The following is a 25,082-nucleotide window of genomic DNA, read 5'->3' as shown; positions in this document are numbered from 1 at the left end:
AATGTACAATTTTCAAAGTCATGAAAATTCAGAAAAATCTTTAAATGAAGGTGTGTCCAAACTTTTGGTCTGTACTGTTTATAGGAGTGTATTCAGATGTTGTGGGTGAAGTGCAGTTAAACCTGCATCAAAAACAGCATTTGAAAATCTGAACACTGTTTGGCCACAGTTCTCAGTGCTTTTGCCATCACATAACACATTCATTTAATGTTTTTCACCCGTATAAACCACCACTGCCCTGAAAAACATTTCAAAAATTAATTTTCAGGTGTAGATTTTCAGGTGTAGTTTTGATGTATTTTACCTTACCCTCAGTGAATGTTAGCACTTGCCATTACAAACTTCACAACTAAAATCTAGTTTTGCCCTTTAGCCTTGCTAAATTTGCATACAAGAAATATAAAACACCAGTTTATTTATTGCAATACCTGGTCATTTAATGGTATCCCCTGAGACATCTTCTTTTTATTTTCCACTGGATGATAATCATCAGCATCATAGAACGTACATCCTAACTGCAATAAAACAAGTGTAAGGTGAAGCAGATAATCCAAGTGGAGAGATACCTGCAGATCAGGGATGTCAAACTCAAACACACAGAGGGCCAAAATTAAAAACTTAGACAAAGTCGAGGGCCAACCAGTATACAGAATAATGGGCCCCACATAGTCCTCCATACGGTATAATGGGTTCCACATAGTTCTACATACAGTATAATGGGCCCAACATAGTCCTCCATACAGTATTATGGGCCCCTAGTCCTCCATACAGAATAATGGCCCCACATAGTCCTCCATTCAGTATTATGGGCCCCACATAGTCCTCCATACAGAATAATGGCCCCACATAGTCCTCCATACAGAATAATGGCACCACATAGGTGTGGCGGTTCTGATGTCACGGGCCAAATAAAACCACGAGCCAGAGTTTTACAAGTATGCTGTAGATACAGAAACTAGCGCATTTCAGATCAGTTCTATGCAGTTTTTCGCCCTTACATTTGTCCTGCTTCTTTTCTGATGGAGCATTATGTATATCACTGACACCATTCTAGCAGTTTTATATTGTAAGAGCTAAACACTCTAGAACTGTTAGGCAATGATCTCACACAATGAAAAAGCAGTCCAATATGTGTTAAACAAAGCTGTGAAACGTAGTATTTTGGTGCTTCCCCCACTTCCCTTCCGGACTTCAATGGTGGTCCTGAAAAGCAAATGTAAAATCGCGATATTGTATTTTTAAGTACGGTATGGGGCGTTTCTGCACTAAAAATGCATTCAAAACACTGCACACCACAAATGCATCAACAGGAGGGAAACGGCATTCTGAAAAAACACAACAAAGCAATGAACAGGACGGACTGTTGAGGTTTATTTTGATGCGACACCTGTAATAAACCTTCGGAAATAACTAAGCATTGTTGCTACATGTGAACATGGCCTCAGTGGAGATATGCATTTGTCAACATGCCAAATTGCTTTGTGGTACCATGTGTTGTGAGCTCTAATGGCAGAATATGCCAGTGAATTATGCCATGTAATAGTTTTGATATAAAACCTGTCTAAATTCATATAAATTAAAAGTATGGTATTTCAGACCCTCTCTCGTTAGGCTATGTTCCCACGATGAGTATTTGGTGAGTTTTCGATGTTGCAGAATTTCTGCACCTATTATGTAAATTAGGCTACTGGTGTTTTTTTTAACTGAGTTTTTGGATGTGTTTTCTGGCATGTCATGACTTGTTTTTGATACTTCCTGGTATTTGGCTTTGACAAAATTTTATTGATACAGTCATGTGCGGATTACATGCTTTTCTACCTACTAATTTTCCCCATGTAATGCAATTCTTTGCAGAAACTCCCAACTTAAAACTCAGCGTACACGCAAGAGAAATTGACATGTACAGCACCATGGAATCAATGGTGAGCTAAAAAATTAATAATAACAATATGTTACATAACATAGTAACGTAGGTTGAATAAAGACCATCCAGTTCAACTTTTCTCCCCAAATTGTACTCCCTACACTAACATACTAACTTACTGGGACTGGGCCTTGTATTTTTTATTATTGCTGCACTATTACAAATGTACCCGTTAATGATTTTTTTGATTAGTTTTATATTTTTTATTACTCTTATCCATAATATACTTACCTTGTAATGTCTTCACATCCTGTTCCGTCCAGATGTGTCCGGATCCAAGAACTCCAAGCGGTGGAAGTTCGTCGACCGCCATATTGGGACACCCAAGTGATGGGTGTCTCAAAATGGAAACCACTGCTGGTACCAGCCTCTTGCGTGGTACCACCAACAGAACACCGTCGCGAACACGTCATATGTGGCGCCCCTGAGGGTTCAGTCGCCACAGAGGTACTGCACCTGTATCTCCTTCTCTCAGGTAAGGAGGGACTGCTGCCCGGAACCCCAACACCTGCATCCAACACTACACTGCTCTAGGCCGGCAGGAAGGGCAAGATGTATGCGCAGTGCTGAGCCTTGTCCCTGGCTGGAGTGGGGGGAACCCAAAGGTAGGGGGAACCAGTAGTGGGTGTGGGTGGAGGAAGCAGTCTAGGGGACCACCATAGAAGGAGGTATAAAAAGGGAAGCCATCTTAGATCTTAGGTGGCAGGAGAGTTCAGTGAGAGGAGAGAGTGAAGACAGTCTGGGAGCACAGTCTCTTTAGGAGCTCTGCTCCACAATTAGGGCCCAGTCCTAGAGGCCCAGGAGGGGAGCAGAGGAGTAGGCTCCGTTCTAGTAAAGGGATCCTAGGGGGTACGGCGAGTGCGGGACGGCACCCGTACGCCCCGAATCTGTCAGAAGACAGAGGGATCGTAGGCCGCAAGAAGGGGACCGGCCCCTGGACCAGTCGTGTAACTTCAAGTCTCGGCTGGAAAAACCGGAGGCTTCTGGCTTATATAGTCCAGTTGCCAAAGCCTCATTCTAATCTCCGTGAGGGTCAAGCAGGTCCAGGAACTCCAGTTAGACAGGAGGGACTTCAGAGCACCCGAGCGGGACTGAGAGTGGGGAAGCGCAGGGCAGGAATGGAGAAGACCCAGCGTGAAGACAGTCTAGAGAGGAACACAAGAAAGCGGGGTTCCGTCAGGTGCTCCTAAAATACCTGAGGAAGAGCTGAATCCTCGTTCTGGTGAACGCAGCGCGACGTGGGAGGCTGTAAGCTGGACAGTGCAACCTGAGGAACTTAACAACTGTGAGTAAAGACTCGGATGACTGCACCGCACTGCCTCCGTCCATTATTTTAGCTGCGCCATCTTTCCTCCTGCACTACAACGCCCAGCACAACCAACAATATCTACACTGCCCTGGAGCTAGCTCTTCCTGTGGAGAGCCACACCATCCCTGCTACAGTAACATTGTATCACCCCGAGGCCTCGGCTGCTACAGGGGTATTGCACCTCAAACCAGAGGTGTGATATTCCACTCCCGGGTAAGGATGGATTGTGGACCAGGGCTCGTTTAGCTGCATGCACCACACACACCCCATTTCCGAGGGACAGCTCAACGGTGCTCCCACAGAAGTGCAGGCACGATCGCTTCTGTCCCTGGCTGGAGTGGGGAGGGGAAAGTACACCCAGTGGTGTAGGAGCAGATATGGGGTGGGTCTCTGGGCATAGGTAGGAGCCCATTGGTTGCTAGTCACCTGGGCTCACACATAGAGGGAGGTATATAAGGTGGGCACCATCTTAGTTCTGGGTTCTGTTCAGTGCAGTCTGTGAGGAGAGCAGACAGGGAGCAGCAGCTCAGGCTGGGTGCTGCTCCAGAGGCAGGCCTAGAGAAGAGGCCAGAGCCTGAGAGGAGAAGGAGAAGTGGGCCTAGAGAAGAGGCCGAGGAAGGAGGAGAAGTAGGAACTGGAACTGGAACAGAAAGGAGATAAGGAACAGCACATTAAGAGAGGCCCAGAGACACGAAGGAAGAAGGAACCCCATAGGCCCAGGAGATTGCGGGTGACGGGTTGGCAGAACAGGGTACCGGATCCCAAATTGGTGGAGGCGACTAATCCTCAGCCAAAGACCGGCGCTCGTGCCTATATCTCGGTGCGACCCCTCACTACACCTACCAGGAAGGCACACCATATAGGGTCAGGGACGCAGAGATCAGCGTGCCCAGAGAAGGCCCGAGGCAGCCGGACAAACGTAGAGTCACTGGAGGGGCGCGGCCAGAGAAAGGAAGAGAAGGGAGCCCTGTGCCACGCTCTGGAATTGCCTGGGAGTTGGTCGAGTCCCTTGCCTGGTGGACGCAGCACGGCTTGGGCAGTCACCGCCGGTACCGAGGTGACTAGGACCAGTAAAGAACTGTGAGTAAAGCAATGGTAACTGCAACCACACGTCTCTGTGTTTCATCGCCGCACCAGCACCATTAGTACTGGGACGCTCACACCATCACTCCCATCATCCACACTAGCTGCCCTGAGGCAATACTTCTCCCGTGGGGAGTTATCCCATACTTGGCTGCGCATACAACATCAGCCTCAGCGGTCAGCAGCGCAGCGGCGGTCCCCACTGACCGCAATCCACGGGTGGCGTAGTCGGACACTTGTTATTACACTAAGACTGCCACTGAATTGACCACCCTGGGCACGGACCGGGTCAGCGCCACGGAGACTACAACCCCCAGCGATCCGGCTCCGGGTATTCCCTGCACAACACAGGCCCAGGGGGCGCGTCAACATCAGCTTCAGAGGACTGCTCTGCAGCGGCGGCTCCCTTTGGCCGCACTCCACAGGTGGCGTCACGAACTTTACAAATCCCCTATAAATACTTCCCCCTTTTTGTTGACCGCCCTTGGCCACGGACCGGGCCAGTCACCGTGATATCCCCCACCAGCATCCATAGGCCTGGCTGCCGAGTACCCCACGGCCCTGGGGGCGCGTCATCTCACACGCTGCACACGCCACCGCCGGGATCAGCCGAATGATTCACTGACCGCCGCCATCTTTGTACAGGAGGAGCGCATGCGCAATTTTAATATGACCCCCGCTATCTGCCTGCACAAAGATGGCAGCGGTCTGATTTACTGCGCGGGGAGACAGCTCAAACGAGAGAACACATGAGAGAAGAAGACAGCACAGGGGTGGAGAGAGAGAGCAGACAAGGGGGAGAGCACATGAGGTACACAGGTCAAAGAAGAGATCACATCACAGGAGAAGACAACAGATGGGGGAGAGAGAAAGCGCACGGGGCAGAGAGACAGAGCACACGGGGGAGACAGCTCAAACGGGACAGCACATGAGGGGAGAACACAGCACAGGAAGGAGAGAGACAGCAGACAAGGGGGATAGCGCATGGGGTAGACAGGTCAAAGAAGAGAGCACAGACGAGAGAAGTCAGCACATGGGGGAAAGAGAGAGTGGATAGGTGGGTGAGCACATGGGGAGGGAGAGATTCTCAACGCTACAAAGCCTGCCCCCATCGTGACATTACCGCCCTCTATCTACTGATTCTAATAATGGTATTACTAAAATCCCTATGCCTAAATCTGTTGATCCAGAAGAAGGCAAAAAACCCCAGGACACCTTCAGCCATGTTGCAGATGCCAAACACGCTAAACACGTAAAATAAATCCACAGTGGCCATTCACTTTGCTGGAACTGTACGATACTGCGTTTGTTTTTTTGAGAACCAATAATACACAGTGTCACAAACTAATACAGACGTATGAACAGCTCTGTACACTATGATGGGTATGAGTTCTATCTGTGAAAACTACATAGAGAACTCATATGCAAAAAAACTGACATCTGAATGAGCCCAAAGCTGTTGTAGCTGAAATACGGGAGAGTGACTGGCGATGAAAAATATCACTAGTGATAAGCAGTCACTAATGTGCAAAACAAAATGAGGCCATTGCTATGTCTTAAATATGTCTAAAATATGATCAGTTAAGCGATTAGGTCCCTGATCATTTGCCTTTCTTGACCTTGTGTGGATATCTGAGATACCAACAAAGCCTTTGTCGCATATTGTTGTGCTCTGGTGCCACTATTCCACTATAAATTGCATCAAAAAGATTTGTTTGGCACACATTGCTATAACACAATGGGCATTTCTTATTTATGTTGTTGCAATTGTATTTTAATAGTGTCACACCTACAGCATGCCTTAATTTAGAGAACATTCAGCTTGCCCTAACATTATCACTCTAAGAAAAAAAAGTTTTTGTTTTTTTTTTAGATGAAGATTTCTATTCCTTTATAGCTAGACACTTGAAAAAAGAAAACGCTTAAAGAAAAACACACAACATGGCCAAAAATATCTTATATAAACCAGTTAGAAACTATACAGACCCTACAGAGGTTATTAAAGAGAACCTGACAGCACGCTTTTGAAAAGTAAAAGTACACACATTGGCGCTGTGCTACTGATTAAAAAGATACCTGTGGTGAAGAAATCCGTTTTGTGGATTTTGTGTAATCAGGGTTTCTTATAATCATAACTGTAGGGTGAGACTGTGGGGCAGGACTGTGGGTAGGGTCTTCGGCTCTGCCACGGCCCCTCCACTGTTCGTGTTGTCTGTATCATCTTCCTGGTTTAAACTTCGCGTTGGCGTCATCCTAGCCGTAACCGGCAATTGCGCACATTGATCTCCTGTATTTAGGAAAATGGTGTAGTGGCGGCGCATGTGCAGATTGAGATCTGCTGAAATCTAAATCTGCGCGTGTCGGCGTCATTTTCCTGAAGACTTCCAGAAGATCAATGTGCGCAAGTGCCGTCTGTGGCTCGGATGGCACCGGTGCAAAGTTTAAATCAGGAGGACGATAAAGACAACACGGGCAGCGAAGGGGCTGTTGCAGACCTGAAGAACCTACGCACAGTCCCGCCCCGATGGACAAAGCCATGATTATCAGAAAACATTAAACCTTGATTACACAAAATCTACAAAATGGATTTCTTCACCACAGGTATCGTTTTAATCAATATCAAAGCGCCAATATGGCCATGTGTGTACTTAACTTAGCAAAATCCTGCTTACAGGTCCTCTTTAAGGCCACGGCCCCACTATCAGTATTCGTTCAGTATTTTTTCTCAGGAGTGGGAGCCAAAACCAGGTGAGGAACAATCAGAGAAAAGGTATAATAGGAACCAGAGTACAAATTCAGCATTTATCACCCACTCCTGGTTTTGGCTCCCACTCCTGAGAAAAAATACTGACCAAATACTGATAGTGGGGCTGTGGCCTAAGTATGTAAGTGTATGAATTATTTTGCAATACCACAATAAACATACCTGATCTGCCAGAAGAGATCCTACTTCTGTTCTGTGTAAGACACAAACAACAGATTAAAACATGTCCCAATATACACACTTTATGGCTAGATAAAAAGAAGGCAGGAAATCCATTGGCTGTTTTTTGTTTCTTTTATGCTTTGTTCAAACCTTATTTTTCTGACTCAAGGGCTACATTGTCGTTTTTAACCACTCAAAAGGGCATAAAAAAAACCTTACCCAAATAATAATCATTTTTATTTAGATAGCACCAAAATATTAATAACTGCAATGCTTCTGTTAAAAGAGGATGCCATGCAGATGGTGGCTGTTTGGCATTAGTTTCTCTTACACACTAGAAATAATCAAGTATTTTGAATTCGGTAAGTTTGCTGAACTTTTCACAAAAATTTGGTTTGCAGCAAATTGATTTACAATCCTACAAAGGCGCCAATTGCCCTGAAAAGACATGTAACATTCTGAAGTTTCGTAGGACTGTATCCAACCCCTTTCAAGGTCTTTAACGCAAACACAGCCTTAGTAATATCAAAGTGACCTCACTATAGAGATGGAATGCAATCTGTAGTAATCAACAGTCCAATTAACCACTTCGCGCCAGAGCCTGTTTTTGCCTGCGTGACCAGGCCAATTTTTTCAATTCTGACTACTGTCATTTTATGAGGTAATTACTCTGGAACGCTTTAACGGATCCCCCTGATTCTGAGAATGTTTTTTTGTGACATATTGTACTTCATGATAGTGGTAAAATTTCGTCGATATCACTTGCGTTTATTTGTGAAAAAATCGGAAATTTGGCGAAAATTTTGAAAATTTTGCAATTTTCAAACTTTGAAATTTCATGCCCTTATATCAGAGAGATATGTCACACAAAATAGTTAATAACTAACATTTCCCACATGTCTACTTTACATCAGCACAATTTTGGAACCAAAATTTTTTTTTGTTAGGAAGCTATAAGGGTTAAAAGTTGACCAGCGATTTCTCATTTTTCCAACAAAATTTACAAAAACATTTTTTTAGGGACCACATCTTATTTGAAGTGACTCTGAGGGGCCTTTATGACAGAAAATTGCCAAAAGTGACTCCATTCTAAAAACTGCACCTCTCAAGGTGCTCAAAACCACATTCAAGAAGTTTATTAACCCTTCAGGTGTTTCACGGGAATTTTTGGAATGTGGAAGAAAACAATGAACATTTAACTTTTTTCACAAAAATGTTACTTTAGACCCAATTTTTTTATTTTCACAAGGGTAACAGGAAAAAATGGAATGCACAATTTGTAGTGCAATTTCTCATTAGCGCGCTGATACCCCATATGTGAGGGAAAACCACTGTTTGGGCGCACTGCAGGGTTTGGAAGGGAAGGAGCGCCATTAGACTTTTTGAATGTAAAATTTGTTTGAATAATTAGCAGACGCCATGTTGCATTTGGAGAGCTCCTGATGTGCCTAAACAGTGGAAACCCCCCAAAAGTGACACCATTTTGGAAACTAGACCCCTTAGGGAACTTATCTAGATGTGTGGTGAGCACCTTGAACCCCAATGTGCTTCACAGAAGTTTATAATTTTGAGCTGTAAAAATAAAATTTTCAAATTTTTCCCACAAAAACATTTTTCATCCCTTAATTTTGCATTATCATAAGGGTAATAGGATAAATTGCACCATGAAATTTGTTGTGCAATTTCTCCTGAACACGCCCATATGCCATATGTGAAGGAAAACCACTGTTTGGGCGCACGGCAGGGTTTGGAAGGGAAGGAGCGCCATTTGACTTTTTGAATGTAAAATTTGCTTGAATAATTAGCGGACGCCATGTTGCATTTGGGGAGCCCCTGATGTGCCTAAACAGTGGAAACCCCCCACAATTAACACCATTTTGGAAACTAGACCCCTTAGGGAACTTATCTAGTTGTGTGGTGAGCACCTTGCACCCCCAGGTGCTTCACAGAAGTTTATAATATTGATCCGTAAAAATAAAATTTTCACATTTTTCCCACAAAAATTTTTTTTCATCCCCTAATTTTGCATTATCATAAGGGCAACAGGAGAAATTGCACCATGAAATTTTCTGTGCAATTTCTCCTGAGTATGCCGATACCCCATATGTGAGGGAAAACCACTATTTGGGTACACTGCAGGGTTCGGAAGGGAAGGAGCACCATTTGACTTTTTGAATGCAAAAGTTGTTTGAATAATTAGCGGACGCCATGTTGCATTTGGGGAGCCCCTGATGTGCCTAAACAGTGGAAACCCCCCACAAGTGACACCATTTTGGAAACTAGACCCCTTAGGGAACTTCTCTAGATGTGTGGTGAGCACCTTGCACCCCCAGGTGCTTCACAGAAGTTTATAATATTGAGCCGTAAAAATAAAATTTTCACATTTGTCCCACAAAAAATGTTTTTCATCCCCTAATTTTGCATTATCATAAGGATAACAGGAGAAATTGCACCATGAAATTTGTTGTGCAATTTCTCCTGAGTACGCCAATGCCCCATGTGTGGGGGAAAACCACTGCTTTGGTGTACGGCAGGGTTCGGAAGAGAAAGGAGCGCTATGTTGGCTGGGATAGGTTGCAGACACCATGTCACATTTGAAGAGTCGCTGACATGCCGAAACAGCAGAAACCCCCACAAGTGACCCCATTTTGTAAGCTACACCTCTCAAGGAATTCATCTAAATTTTTAAATTTATACCATTGGGCAGTGAAGAAAACATAATTGTATTTTTACCACAAAAAAATGTTTTACCCTCAGATTTTACATTTTCACACAGGGCAATGGGTAAAAATGGTGCCGAAATGTGTCACACAATTTCTTCTAAAAGTGGCAATACCCCATATGTGGCTGTATCGTACCGCTTAGCCATACGGCGAGATCTGGGAGGGACAATTGGAGAACAAATTATTGTAGAATAGGCATTTGGATTTGGGAGCACAAAATTTTCTGAATTTCTTTTGGGGGGCAAGGGCCATTTCGCTTTTCCAGAGCCTTTCTGCTACCAGTAACTTGGAAGTCCCTTACATTTTTAACAGATGACGGACCTGAATGGGGACTAGCTTTTTTTGAGGACTGAGTTGAAGCTTTTATTGGGAACATTTTACGTAACATTTATCCGGCACTCTAGGCTGAGCACTTACATCGGGGTTTCCATTTAAATTTCCAAGTGATGTAATTCAGATGAAACCCCTGCAGGATCCATTCACTATAATGAGGCAGCAGAGTTACTCTGGACTCCGTCTGGCCTCTGTTTAGCAGTGTCCTTTTTTTCAGAAGTGCACAAAACTGTGGCCAACCGCACTTTTATGCACGTCTAAAAAAACTGACACCCTGGGATCACAGGCCAGATGGCATCCACAGTGGCCTATATCTGCCTCATTACAGGGAATCTTCCATCATGGGTTCCGTCTGAATCACGTATTTCAGAGATTTACACGGAAACTCTGGTGTAAGTGCTCAGCGCAGAGCGCAGGATAAATGTGAGCAGAGCCTTACTGCGATCTTTGGGAGACATAATAAACAGATCAGTAGCAGGTGAAGAATTGGTTTTATTTATTTTTTACGCCGTTCCTCATGCGGTATAAGTAATGAGATTACTTTATTCTTCGGGTCGGTGCGATTACAGAGATACCAGATTTATATCGGGTTTTTATGACTGACAGCTGTCACACACTAAGACGCTTTTTTTTGCAAAATCTAGTTTTTGCATCGCCATATTTTGAGAGCTATAATTTTTCCATATTTCGGCCGACAGAGTCATGTGATGGCTTGTTTTTTGCGGGACGAGTTGACATTTTTATTGGTACCATTTTGGGGTACGTGACATTTTTTGATCGCTTTCTATTCCGTTGTTTGGGAGGTAAAATTAACAAAAACCAACAATTCAGGAATTGTTTTTTGAGTTTTTTTTATGCCATTCTGAGTGTGGTAAAAGTGATAAGGCAGCATTATTCTTTGGGTCAGTACATTTACAGCGATACTACACTTACTGTATTTTTTTTTATGTTTTGGCGCTTTTACACAATAAAACAATTTTATAGAAAAAATATTTTTTTTGCATCGCGTTATTCTGAGAGGTATAACTTTTTTATTTTTTGACTGATGGAGCTGTATGGCGGCTTTTTTTTTGCGGAACAAGATGACGTTTTCAGCGGTACCATTTTTATTTCCATTTTCCTTTTTGATCGCATTTTTTTCCACTTTTTGTTTGGCGATATGATGAAAAAGCATAGTTTTTTGCTCCGTTTTTTTATTTATTTTTATTACGGTGTGCACAGAAGGAGTTAATTAGTTTGACAGTTTTATAGATCGGGTTGTTTCGAATGCGGCGATACCAAATATGTGTACTTTTTTTGTTTTTTCATAAATATACGGATTTATTGGTTTAATAGTTTATTTATTTATTTTTATTTATTTTGTAATTTTTTTTAACAGTTTGAAAACATTTTTTAGACTTTTTTTTACACTTTTACTTAGTCCTGTATGGGACATTAATTTTTTTTTTTCTAATCACTGTTCTCATGCAATGCAATAGACATGTATTACATTGCATGAGAACTTTGCTGACAGTTTCAAACTGTCTGTCTCCTGCTGGACTCAGCTGCAGGCTGAGTTCAGAAGGACACCATATATGGCAGATCTGGAGGCGGTCATGTGACCTCCTGCTGCCATAACAACGGCAGGTCCTGGAAGACATCAGGGGGCCGTCGGAGAGGTAAGATCGCGGCATATAGAAGATAGCAAAGGGTTAACATCATTGGGACCTGATCCAATCAGGTCCCGATGATGTCCCCTGTCAGAGCTGTCGCTCTGAACCGCAACCGCAGCACTTGCAGGACCCTGGGGGTCCTGAGGGCTACGGGACCGCCGACCGTTCATAAACGTCGGCGCTGCACAGAGCCCAGGCAGCGCCGACGTTTATGTACAGTGGGCGGTTGGGAAGCGGTTAATACCATAGCACACTGACAAATTTTTTGTGTTTTTTTTAATTTAAAAATGATCTGTCTTAATCATTTTTGATCAGACAGACTGTCTCAAACTGACCCTGTCAGGACGCACATCCAGCTGAAGTATTTGCTGGTGTCGGCAGGCCCCTCCCCTGCCTGGCCTTGATGCAATGGCATCCGTGGTAGTTACGCCCCTGATGAAAATGTGTACTGTCAGCGATTTTACACAGACCCATAAACTTGTATGGGTAATGATGTCTTACTCAGTCCGCAAAAAACATGAACATGTAAACGCCATATAGACTATAATGGATACGTGTTCTATCTGAGACAGACACGAATAGGACACGTACATGAAAAAAACACGTCTGATTGAGCCCTAACATATAAATCACTAATTTATGCAAAAGTAGTGATGGTCCTGCTTACGACGCATGTTATTATCTAAGCCATTAAAGGGAACCTAACAGCTGATACATGCTGCCCGATCCACGGGTAGCATATATCAGACTCTATCTGCTTGATTTCAGTCATATATGACTAACTCTGAAAAGCTGCTGCGCTTCCAGGAAAAGCATAGTTTTATAGCCACCGGGAACCAAGCCACCCACTCCCCTTGTGTGACAGGTCTTTCCCTATCCATGCATGCAAGGAGTGACCTGTCTATCATTGGCAGTGGGTGCGGAGAAGCCGCTTCGGATCTGCCTTTCTCCTGTGCGGCTTGGTTTTCAATGCCTTTTAAAGTATGTTTTTCTCTGCGGCGTTTCAGAGTCAAACATGGATAAAATCATGCAGCCAGTGCCTGATACATGCTGACTATGGATAGGGCAGCATGTATCAGCTGTCAGGCTCCCGTTAAAGGAATATTAAAAGCATATGCCATATACAGTGGCATGTAAAAGTTTGGGCACCCCAGGTCAAAATTACTGTTATTGTGAACAATTAAACCAAGTTAAAGATGAAATGATCTCTAAAAGGCCTAAAGTTAAAGATGGCACATTTCCTTTACATTTTTACATTTTAGACACAAAAATATATATAAATATATGTAATTTTTTACATTTTAAAAATTACAAAAAGGAAAATGGGCCAGTACAAAAGTTTGGGCACCCTACATGGTTAGTACCTAATAGCACTCCCTTTTGAAAGTATCACAGCTTGTAAACGCTTTTTGTAGCCAGCCGAGAGTCTTTCAATTCTTATTTGAGGGATTTTCATCCATTCTTCCTTGGAAAATTCTTCCAGTTCTGTGAGATTCCTGGGTCATCTTGCACGCCCTGCTATTTTGAGGTCTAGCCACAGATTTTCAACGATGTTCAGATCAGGAGATTGAGAGGGCCATTGTAAAACCTTCAGCTAGTCTATTGTGGATTTTGATGTGTGTTTAGGATCATTATCCATTTCAACTTCAGCTTTTTTACATATGGTGCTATGTGTGCATCAAGAATTTGTTGAAATTTCATTAAATCCATTCTTCCCTCTACGAGTGAAATGTTCCCCGTGCCATTGGCTGCAACACAACAACAAAGCATGATTGATCCATCCCCATGCTTAATCGTTGATGAGATGTTCTTTTCCAGGAATTCTGTGCCCTTTTTTGCCCAAACATACAGTTATATGAAAAAGTTTGGGCACCCCTATTAATCTTAAGCTTAATGTTTTATAAAAATTGGTGTTTTTGCAACAGCTATTTCAGTTTGATATATGTAATAACTGTTGGACACAGTAATGTTTCTGCCTTGAAATGAGGTTTATTGTACTAACAGAAAATGTGCAATCTGCATTCAAACAAAATTTGACAGGTGCATAAGTATGGGCACCCTTATCATTTTCTTGTTTTAAATACTCCTACCTACTTTTTACTGACTTACTAAAGCACTTTATTTTGTTTTGTAACCTCATTGAGCTTTGAACTTCATAGCCAGGTGTATGCAATCATGAGAAAAGCTACTTAACCCCTTTACAACCCAAGGTGATTTGCACCTTAATGACCAGGCCAATTTTTACAATTCTGACCACTGTCACTTTATGAGGTAATTACTCTGGAACGCTTCAACGGATCCCCCTGATTCTGAGAATGTTTTTTCGAGACATATTGTACTTCATGATTGTGGTAAAATTTCTTCGATATCACTTGCGTTTATTTGTGAAAAAAATGGAAATTTGGCAAAAATTTTGAAAATTTTGCAATTTTCAAAATTTAAATTTTTATGCCCTTAAATCAGAGAGATATGTCACACAAAAGAGTTAATAAATAACATTTCCCACATGTCTACTTTACATCAGCACAATTTTGGAACCAAAATTTTTTTTTGTTAGGGAGCTATAAGGGATAAAAGTTGACCAGCGATTTCTCATTTTTCCAACAAAATTTACAAAACCATTTTTTTAGGGACCACATCACATTTAAAGTCACTTTGAGAGGTCTTTATGACAGAAAATACCCAAAAGTGACACCATTCTAAAAACTGTACCCCTCAAGGTGCTCAAAACCACATTCAAGAACTTTATTAACCCTTCAGGTGCTTCACAGGAATCTTTGGAATGTGGAAGAAAAAAATGAACATTTAACTTTTTTCACAAAAATGTTACTTTAGACCCAATTTTTTTTATTTTCGCAGGGGTAACAGGAAAAAATGGACCCCAAAATTTGTTGTGCAATTTCCCCTGGGCATGCAGATACCCCATATGTGGGGAAAAACCACTGTTTGGGCGCACGGCAGGGCTCGGAAGGGAAGGAGCGCCATTTGACTTTTTGATTGTAAAATTTGCTTGAATAATTAGTGGACGCCATGTTGCGTTTGGAGAGCCCTGATGTGCCTAAACAGTGGAAACCCCCCACAAGTGACCCCATTTTGGAAACTAGACCACCCAAGGCACCTATCTAGATGCATAGTGAGGACTTGGAACCCCTAGGTGCTTCACAAATTGATTCGTAAAAATGAAAAAGTATCTTTTTTTCCACTTTTTCATTTTTACGAATCAATTTGTGAAGCACCAGAGGGTTCCAAGTGCTCACTACGCATATAGATAGGTGCCTTGGGGGGTCTAGTTTCCAAAATGAGGTCACATGTGGGGGAGCTCCACTGTTTAGGCACATCAGGGGCTCTCCAAACGCAACATGGTGTCCGCTAACAAATTGAATGGAAAATCGGCTCAAATTGTTAGCGGACACCATGTTGCGTTTGGAGAGACCCTGATGTGCCTTAACAGTGGAACTCCCCCACAAGTGACCCCATCTTGGAAACTAGACCCCCCAAGGCACCTATCTAGATGCATAGTGAGGAATTGGAACCCCTAGGTGCTTCACAAATTGATTCGTAAAAATGAAAAAGTATTTTTTTTCCACTTTTTCATTGTTACGAATCAATTTGTGAAGCACCTGAGGGTTCCAAGTGCTCACTATGCATCTAGATAGGTGCCTTGGGGGGTCTAGTTTCCGAAATGGGGTCACTTGTGGGGAGCTCCACTGTTTAGGCACATCAGGGGCTCTCCAAACGCAACATGGTGTCCGCTAACAAATTGAATGGAAAATCTGCTCAAATTGTTAGCGGGTCAGTATGTTTACAGCGGTACCACATTTATATAGTTTTTCTATGTTTTGGCGCTTTTACACAGTAAAAGCTATTTTATAGAAAAAAATATTTTTTTGCATCGCTTTATTCTGAGAGCTCTAACTTTTTGATTTTTCGGATGATGGAGCTGTATGGTGGCTTGTTTTTTGCGGGATGAGATGACGTTTTCAGCGGTACCATTTTTATTTATATTCGTCTTTTTGATCGCGTGTTATTCCATTTTTTGTTTGGCGGTATGATGATAAAGCATTGTTTTTTTTTTTTGTGTTTTTTTTTACCGTGCTCACTGAAGGGGTTAACTAGTGGAAAAGTTTTCTAGGTCAGGTCGTTACGGACGCGGCGATACCAAATATGTGTACTTTTATTGTTTGGTTGTTTTCTTTTTCATAATAATATTTATTGATGGGTACATTATATTTTTATGTTTTGTGGATTATTTTTTTTATTTTTTTTTTAAATATTTTTACAATTTTTTTTTTTTTTTCACTTTCAGACAGTTTTTTTACTTTTTTACTTTGTCCCACTATGGGACTTTCACTTTTTTATTCTGATCGCCTGCATGGCACAGGAATGCAGCACCATCCCTGTGCCATGCAGGCTGTCAGCGCTGGACAGGGAGAAGATAGTTTGGAGATGCACTGCGCATGTCCAAACAATCTTCCTGCTGTCTGGTGACCCGGATGTTGTCATGACGACATCGGGTCGTCATGGTAACACCCGGGAAGCCGCGGCAGACAGCGCTGGAGGTCGGAAGAGGAGGTGAGTATACCGATCACCTCCCCTTGCCTCCGCAATGCTGCGATCGCAGCATTGCGGGGGTTAATGTGCTGGGAACGGTGCAGGACCGCTCCCTGCACATAGTATCGGGTGTCAGCTGTGACAATCAGCTGACACCCGGCGGCGATTGTGCCCGCACAGCCTGTGTACGCGCGTGATCGCCATGACGTACTAATACGGGTCAGGCTCTTAAAGTCCAGGGCACAGACATGTATTAGTACGTCATGGGCTTTAAAGGGGTTAAAGTGGCCACTTGCATGTTGTTCTCCTATTTGAATCTCCTTTGAAGAGTGGCATCATAGACTCCTCAAAACAACTGTCAAATGATCTGAAAACAAAGATTATTCAACATAGTTGTTCAGGGGAAGGATACAAAAAGCTGTCTCAGAGATTTAACCTGTCAGTTTCCACTGTGAGGAACATAGTAAGGAAATGGAAGAACACAGGGACAGTTCTTGTTAAGGCCAGAAGTGGCAGGCCAAGAAAAACATCAGAAAGGCAGAGAAGAAGAATGGTGAGATCAGTCAAGGACAATCCTCAGACCACCTCCAGAGAGCTGCAGCATCAACTTGCTGCAGATGGTGTCACTGTGCATCGGTCAACTATACAACGCACTTTGCACAAGTAGAAGCTGTATGGGAGAGTGATGCGAAAGAAGCCGTTTCTGCAAGCACGCCACAAACAGAGTCGGCTGAGGTATGCAAAAGCACATTTGGAGAAGCCAATTTCTTTTTGGTAGAAGGTCCTGTGGACTGATGAAACCAAGATTGAGTTGTTTGGTCATACAAAAAGGCGTTATGCATGGCGGCAAAAAAACACAGCATTCCAAGAAAAACACTTGCTACCCACAGTAAAATTTGGTGGAGGTTCCATCATGCTTTGGGGCTGTGTGGCCAATGCCGGCAGCGGGAATCTTGTTAAAGTTGAGGGACGCATGGATTCCACTCAGCATCAGCAGATTCTTGACAATAATGTTCAAGAATCAGTGACAAAGTTGAAGTTACGCAGGGGATGGATCTTTCAGCAAGACAATGATCCAAAACACCGGTCCAAATCTACTCAGGCATTCATGCAGAGGAACAATTACAATGTTCTGGAATGGCCATCCCAGTCCCCAGACCTGAATATCATTAAACATCTGTGGGATCATTTGAAGAGGGCTGTCCATGCTCGGCGACCATCAAACTTAACTGAACTGGAATTGTTTTGTAAAGAGGAATGGTCAAAAATACCTTCATCCAGGATCCAGGAAATCATTAAAAGGTACAGGAAGCGACTAGAGGCTGTTATTTTTGCAAAAGGAGGATCTACTAAATATTAATGTCACTTTTCTGTTGAGGTGCCCATACTTATGCACCTGTCAAATTTTGTTTGAATGCAGATTGCACATTTTCTGTTAGTACAATAAACCTCATTTCAAGGCAGAAACATTACTGTGTCCAACAGTTATTACATATATCAAACTGAAATAGCTGTTGCAAAAACACCAATTTTTATAAAACATTAAGCTTAAGATTAATAGGGGTGCCCAAACTTTTTCATATAACTGTACCTTTGATCGTTGTGGCCAAGTTCTATTTTAACCTCATCAGTCCACGGGACTTGTTTCCAAAATGCATCAGGCTTGTTTAGATGTTCTTTTGCATACTCCTGATGCTAAATTTCATGGTGAGGACGCAGGAGAGGTTTTCTTCTAATGATTCTTCCATGAAGGCTATATTTGTACAGGTGTCTCTGAACAGTAGAACCATGAACCACAACTCCAGAGTCTGCTAAATCTTTCTGAAGGTATTTTCACAGTCAAGAGGGGGTTCTGATTTCCCTCTCTAGCAATCCTACGAGCAGCTCTCACTGAAATTTTGATAGGTCTTCCAAACCTTATCTTGACCTCCACTGTTCCCGTTAACTGACATTTCTTGAAAAGGCTTTGCTATCTTCTTATAGGCTTCTCCTGCTTTGTGGGCCTCCACCATTTTCATTTTCAGAGTGCTAGGCAGCTGCTTAGAAGAACCTAAGGCTGCTGTGTAAACCGTGTGACGCGCCCCCTGGGCCTGTGCTGTGCAGGGGATACCCGGAGCCGGATCGCTGGGGGTTGTAGTCTCAGTGTGGCGGTGACCCGGTCCGTGCCCAGGGCGGTCAAACCAGTTGCAGTCTTAGGTAATAACAATGTCCGACTACGCCACCCGTGGATTGCGGTCAGTGGGGACCGCCGCTGCGCTGCAGACCGCTGAGTCTGATGTTGTTTGCGCAGCAGAGTATGGGATAACTCCCCACGGGAGAAGTATTGCCTCAGGGCAGCTAGTGTGGAAGATGGGAGTGATGGTGTGAGCGTCCCAGTAGTAATGGTGCTGGTGCGGCGATGAAACACAGAGACGTGTGGTGCAGTTCAGGGTCTTTACTGATGGTATAACGCAGACCCTCCCGGGAGTACTGGTTAGCAGTAGGGGCCTGGTCAGTCTGTAAGCAAGTAGGATCTCCCCTTGCCAGGTGGAGTTGTAGGCCTCCCCGACTATCTGCACTCTTTCCTGGCTACCTTGCTCTATGCGGGTAGAAGTAGCCCACGTCCCTGAGTATACCGTGTGGTGCTCACCCGTATGGCTGGTGACTTGGGGCCTTCCGTTAGCCTCCGCTTCACGATGGCGGTGCTGGTCCCTTGCTTGTGACCATGCCTCCGGGCTTCTAAGGCCAGAGGACATGGAATCCCCTGCCGGTTGGATTCTGCTGCTGGACCTGGATGTCCCCACAGCCTCGGACTCCGTGTCCGGGTTTAGTGTCTTCAACCAGGGCGAACTCCGCTCAGCTCCAGCCCCTGGTATTCAGCTACTGTTCCTACAGAGCTCCTAGGTCTTCCTTTCCCTGTGTCTGCTGTCCTCCAGACCAGACTGCGTCTCTGTCTGGGACTTCACACCCTAATCCCGCCCCAGACCCAGTTTATAAAGGCAGATTCCTCCCCTCCCAGGTCTGGGTGGGCTGCGTTGCATGCTTAGGGCTCCTGACCAGAGAAACCTCCCACTTGCTCTCAGACTTAATATTTCTATTACTGTGGCAACCAGACCCCTGGGGTGCCACATTCCCCCCTAGTAAATTTTAGTACTCCGGGACTAAACACATTTTTTTAAAGAAACATAAATACAAGGGTATAACAATAACACAATAACATATTTACAAGAAGCTTTAGTTCTTTAAAGGTCACGGCGTGTCCGCAACCGGGTGTCCATATCACCCAAGGTGAAGTTTGTGAAACTAGAGGGTGTCCATATCACCCAGGGTGAAGCTTTAAGCGAAGTAGGGGACCTGTCCAAAGCAAACCCCTTGCGTTGGCCTTGGGCGTGGCTGCAAGGCTGAAGCTAGCTACTTTGGGCCGCAAGGAGGCCACGCCAGACAGGTTTTCTCTTCCGCGGCCGTCTTCGCAAGAGGCACCAAGGTGCAACTATCTACAAGAATTGTTCCGGTTATCCAGTGTCCATAACCTGTTAGTCCAAAGAAATCTGCAGGGTAACTGAGAGACATAATTAATAACAGGCAACAAACATAAACCATAAACAGTTAAACAGATAAATTCACAGTGCATTAGTTTAGATTTTCCAGCGAGCGGGCATCTGACCTCTAGTGGACCTACGGAGCTCACTAACTGGTCCTGCACTACAGGGTGTAGGAGGTGTTATGGGTAAGCTGGGCAGCTGTCTGCGCACTCTTTGGCTCACTAGGGGCACGGCAGGCTCACTACTAGCAGAGGGTTGATCCTCCTGCGCTGCTGGTGTGGATTCTTCTGCCTCCTGGGCCGGCTGCTCTTCCAGCTCTACATGGTCTTCTGTAGGCACTTGAGGGGCTGCCTGGAGAAAGGTGAGGACGGGCACCACGATAGCGTTGTTTACTTGTGTCCAGGACCGGGGAAAGTCTCCGAGTACGGTGGTGATCATTTCCTCCTTTTCCTCTACGGGTTGAGGGTCTTCCTGATCTTCATCCGTGCTTTGCAACTTCTCGGGGCACTTTTTCAGGTGGTCTCTGGAGACAGTGGCTGTGGTCTCTCCTCCATCCTTGCTGATGACGTACACCTTTGGATTATTGTGGCTTGAGGGCAGTACGGTGTACGGGTCCTTTTCCCACTGGTCGTCCAACTTATGGAGCCGCCTTTTTCTTTTCAAGACCTGCTCTCCAGGTACAAGGGGAACAGCGGGAGCATGTTGGTTATAAGTCCTCTCCTGCCTTTCTCTTGATTGACAGAGACTTCGCTCGACGCTCTCCTGTACTTTCCGGTACTGCTGCTGCCGTTCTGTATCCCAGTCTGCCTCTGGCGAGGTGTCCTCGGGTGTCAGGACTCCCATATCCAGGTCAACAGGCAGCTTACCAGGTCTTGCTCGCATTAGGTAAGCCGGGGTACAGTTGGTGGAACCTACCGGGATGTGGTTATACAGGTCCACCAGATCGGGCAGTTTCTCAGGCCACAGACTGCGTTCTTCCAGGGGCAATGTTTTTAGCAGATCTATCACCACCTGGTTCATCTTCTCGCAGAGTCCATTGGTTTGGGGGTGATAGGGCGTTGTTCTTATCTTCTTGCAGCCATACAGGTTGCAGAACTCCTGGAAGACCTCCGCTTCGAAGGCTGGTCCTTGGTCCATCAGCACTTGGTCCGGGTACCCGTGTGGGCAGCAGAAGTGCAGCTGGAAGGCTCTGGCTGCTGTCTGAGCCGTCAGGTCTTTGACAGGGACCACCACCAGGAACCGGGAGTAGTGATCCACGATGGTTAGGGCGTAGACATACCCACTTCTGCTTGGAGCCAGTTTAACATGGTCCAGAGCGACCAGTTCCAGCAGCTGCCTGGTGATGATGGGCTGCAGGGGAGTCCTCTGGCTGGCACGGTCCCTTCTTCTTAGATTGCACGGGCCACAGTCTCTACACCACCTCTCAATGGCTCCTCTCATGCCTATCCAGTAGAACCGTTCACGCAGCAGGAACTCCAGCTTCTTCCATCCAAAGTGCCCTGCCCCATTGTGGTAGGCCTCCAGCACCATAGCTGCGTCCCGTCTCGGTACCACCACCTACCAGATCAGCTCATGTGTCCGGGAATTGACCATTCTGCGGCACAACTTCTCCTTGTAGAGAAACAGTCTCCTCTTTTCCGTCCACAGTTGCTTGGTCTCTTCCGGAGCGTCTGGGTCCAGGCGGGCATCAGCCTGGGTCAGCATTTCCTTCACCAGACGGACTGCGGGGTCACTGTCTTGCGTCTCTGCCCAGTTGTAGTGGGGTAAGGGGTTGAACGTAGCGGATCGCTGGCCCCTCACACGGTGGGAATACTGGGTAATCCCATGACGGTGAAACGCAGGGAATTCGATCTCTTCCAATTCTTCTGGATCCTCCCCTTCGTCCGGTAGGTTTGGCATCCTGGACAGGGCGTCCGCGTTGGTATTGGAGCGTCCTGCCCGGTATTTGATCGTGAACTCAAAATTGGACAGGCGGGCCATCCATCTCTGCTCCAGGGCACCCAGTCTTGCAGTGTCCAGGTGTGTCAACGGGTTGTTGTCAGTGTACACGGTGAACCTGGAAGAGGCAAGGTAATGCTTAAAACGTTCGGTTACTGCCCACACCACTGCCAGGAACTCTAGCTTGAACGAGCTGTAATTCTCAGGGTTTCTTTCCGTGGGTCGCAGTTTTCGGCTTGCGTAAGCAATTACCCGTTCTCTCCCCTGCTGGATCTGGGACAGTACGGCTCCTAGCCCGATGTTGCTTGCGTCCGTGTGGAGGATAAAGGGCTGGCTGTAATCAGGGTACGCCAGGATTTCATCCCCCATGAGGGCCATCTTTAGCTGGCGGAAGGACTCCTCTTCCAGCTTTTCCCATTTGAAGGGTGGCTTCTGGTTTTTGGCCTTCCTGGACTGGCCTATCAGGAGGTCCTGCATAGGAGCTGCCTTCTTGGTAAAACCGGGAATGAATCTTCGGTAGTAGCCTACCAACCCGAGGAACTGCCGCACTTCCTTTATGCTGGATGGTCTTGGCCAGTCCTTAATCACGGTGATCTTGTCAGGGTCGGGGGCTACTCCGTCAGCACTCACCACGTGTCCCAGGTACTGTACCTTTGGCTTCAGTAGATGACACTTTGAGGGTTTTACCTTTAGGCCATAGTTTGCCAGGGCTTCAAACACTTCTGCCAGGTGTTCCAGATGGTCCTCATAGGTCTTGGAATAGACGATGATGTCGTCCAGGTATAATAGGACCGTCTCGAAGTTCCGGTGCCCCAGACAGCATTCCATCAACCGTTGGAAGGTTCCTGGTGCATTGCAGAGCCCGAACGGCATACAGTTAAATTCGCTGAGTCCCATCGGGGTGGTGAATGCGGTCTTCTCCCGGTCCGCCTCTGCTACAGGAACCTGCCAGTACCCGCTAGTGAGATCCAAAGTAGAGAAGAAGTTAGCAGATTTTAATGCAGCTAAGGACTCTTCTATCCTTGGTAACGGGTACGCATCTTTGTGTGTGATACGGTTGACCTTCCTGTAGTCTACACACATTCTCATGGTGTTGTCTTTCTTTTTCACTAAGACTAGTGGAGCTGCCCAGGGGCTACAGCTGTCCCTGATTACCCCAGCCTCCTTCATGTCTTTTAACATCCCCTTGGCGTCCTGATAGTGTGCAGGGGGTACGGGTCGGTATCTCTCCTTTATGGGAGGATGGTCTCCCGTGGGGATGTGATGTTCTACCCCCTTTACTCGCCCGAAGTCTAGCGGGTGTTTACTAAACACTCTCTCGTACTCCTGAACCACCCGATAGACTCCCTGTTTTTGGTGTGAGGGAGTGGAGTCAGTACCCAAATGCAGTTGCTGACACCAGTCCTCCTTTGGTTTCTTAGAGCCGTTACCTTCCTCTGGTTGAGATGGAGGCAAGGGTTCCACGGCCTGTACAGAGTTCTGGTTGATGGTGAATAATTTGGCTAGCGTGGCATACCGGGGCAGGTATACTTCTCTCTCCCCGATATTGATGATGCGGACTGGTACCCTCCCATGGCGTACATCGACCACCCCCCGTGCTGTCAAAATGGTGGGCCTACTGTCTGAGTAGACGGGTTCTACCATTGCTTGGTAGTCTCTACCTCTTAGACCAATAGCTGCCCGGCACCAAATCATCATCTCACTTTTCGGGGGCATGGCAATAGGGAACGGGTCACACATTCTCATGCTACCTATCTCACCACCAGATAGTTCCACCTGTTGCCGTTTCATCAGTGCCCGGATCTCTTTTTGGAGGACACGCTGCTGGCTGGAACTGGCGTTCTTGGCAACCTGTTGCAAAATAAGAATCACCTCTGCAAGACAGTTTTCGATTACGCTAGTACCTAGGGTTATTTTTGGGTGACTCTCGCGACGGTCAATGTCCACAATGATCAGTCCTTGTGCCGGCAGTTCAACTTTACCGACCTTGATGGTCACCTCCTTAAATCCTATCTGTGGCACGGGCTGACCATTGCTAGCGATAATGCTCAGGTCGTCATCTGGGCAGCGGGTTATGTCCGAGTCATTCCAGTACCGCTTAAAGAGCACGTACGGGATGGTGGTGACCTGTGACCCGGTGTCTAGTAGGGCTCTCATAGGAATGCCGTCCAGTACAACAGGCAAGACCGGACGTCCCCCTACGTATTTGTCACGCCAGTTCGATGGGCCTGATGATCTTAAGCCTGGGGGTTGGCCCTCTACCCCAGGTTGTGCCCGTTTAAATGACAGTACCTTGCCATATGTCCGGGTTGATTGCAGCGGCGGCAGATGGGTCGTCCGTCCTCGTTGTATCTGTCGCTGGGTCTTCCTCTGGCCGGTGGGGTCCTCCTCAGTTGGCGCCACGGGACGTCCTCCGGTCCGGATGCCAGCTGGATCTTTCCTGGAGAAGAGACCTGTAAAGACTGCACAGTTCTGGTTAGCGCAGCAACGCTCTTAGTCAGCTCTTGGACCTGATGGTGCAGGTCTGTAGCCGGGTTATTGTTCAAAACCTGCGCATCAGCTCCCACAGGCCCTGCAGACAAGGGCGCCGCGTCCTGGTGATAAGTGATAGCAGGGCGCTTGTGGGTCGCAGCGCCACCTGGTGCCGGTTCTCGGAGCACCCGGATGGCTCTGTCCTTGAACTGTGCAAAGTCCAGGTCAGGGTCCTGTAAGGCCATTGCCCGCAACTGGGTTCAGTGGGCATTGCACAGTAGACCCTCAATAAATTGTTCGGTCAACAGCTTGTCATCATTTCCCACGCTGTTAGGGTCTGCCTGCTTAATGGCTCTCAGGGCCTCTTGTAGGTTTAGAGCATAGTCTCTTATACTTTCGTGTGCCCGTTGTTTGCACCCGTAAAATCTTAGTTTTATCTCGACTGAGGTTCGGGTATCAAATGTGTCTTTCAGCCGGGCTAGTATTTCTCTGACAGTCCTCTTCTTCCCAGGTGACCAGGACTTTACCTCCCTTTGGGCTGCCCCGATTAACTGGGCCACCAAGATGCTCACTTTTTGCTCTTCTGTGAGGGGGTATACCTGGAAGAGGCTATCCAGTCTTTCCCTAAAGTCACTTAGAGTATGTGACTC

At 45.7% G+C, this 25,082-nt stretch overlaps 1 protein-coding gene across 4 annotated transcripts in view; it reads right to left on the bottom strand.

The window, feature by feature from the left end:
* Window positions 1–25,082, bottom strand: part of IDNK (IDNK gluconokinase) — a 138,354-nt gene that overhangs the window by 99,843 nt on the left and 13,429 nt on the right. For 3 of the 4 annotated variants that reach the window (XM_073670915.1, XM_073670914.1, XM_073670916.1), the window contains exon 2: window positions 7,243–7,273. Coding sequence is in view for 2 of the 4 variants with exons in the window: in XM_073670914.1 (XP_073527015.1) it covers window positions 7,243–7,273 (31 nt within the window). In the remaining 2 variants the exon portion in view is untranslated. Of the gene's footprint in view, window positions 1–428; window positions 516–7,242; window positions 7,274–25,082 lie in introns of all 4 variants that reach the window. The other variant, XM_073670913.1, reaches the window with a different exon arrangement.

This window comes from Phyllobates terribilis, unplaced genomic scaffold, assembly GCF_046119375.1.
Source record: "Phyllobates terribilis strain yellow unplaced genomic scaffold, ASM4611937v1 Scaffold_1__5_contigs__length_1240528914, whole genome shotgun sequence".
NCBI classification, from domain to species: domain Eukaryota; kingdom Metazoa; phylum Chordata; class Amphibia; order Anura; family Dendrobatidae; genus Phyllobates; species Phyllobates terribilis.
Note: the sequence above shows the minus strand (reverse complement) of the source record. Positions and strands in the feature narration are given on the sequence as shown.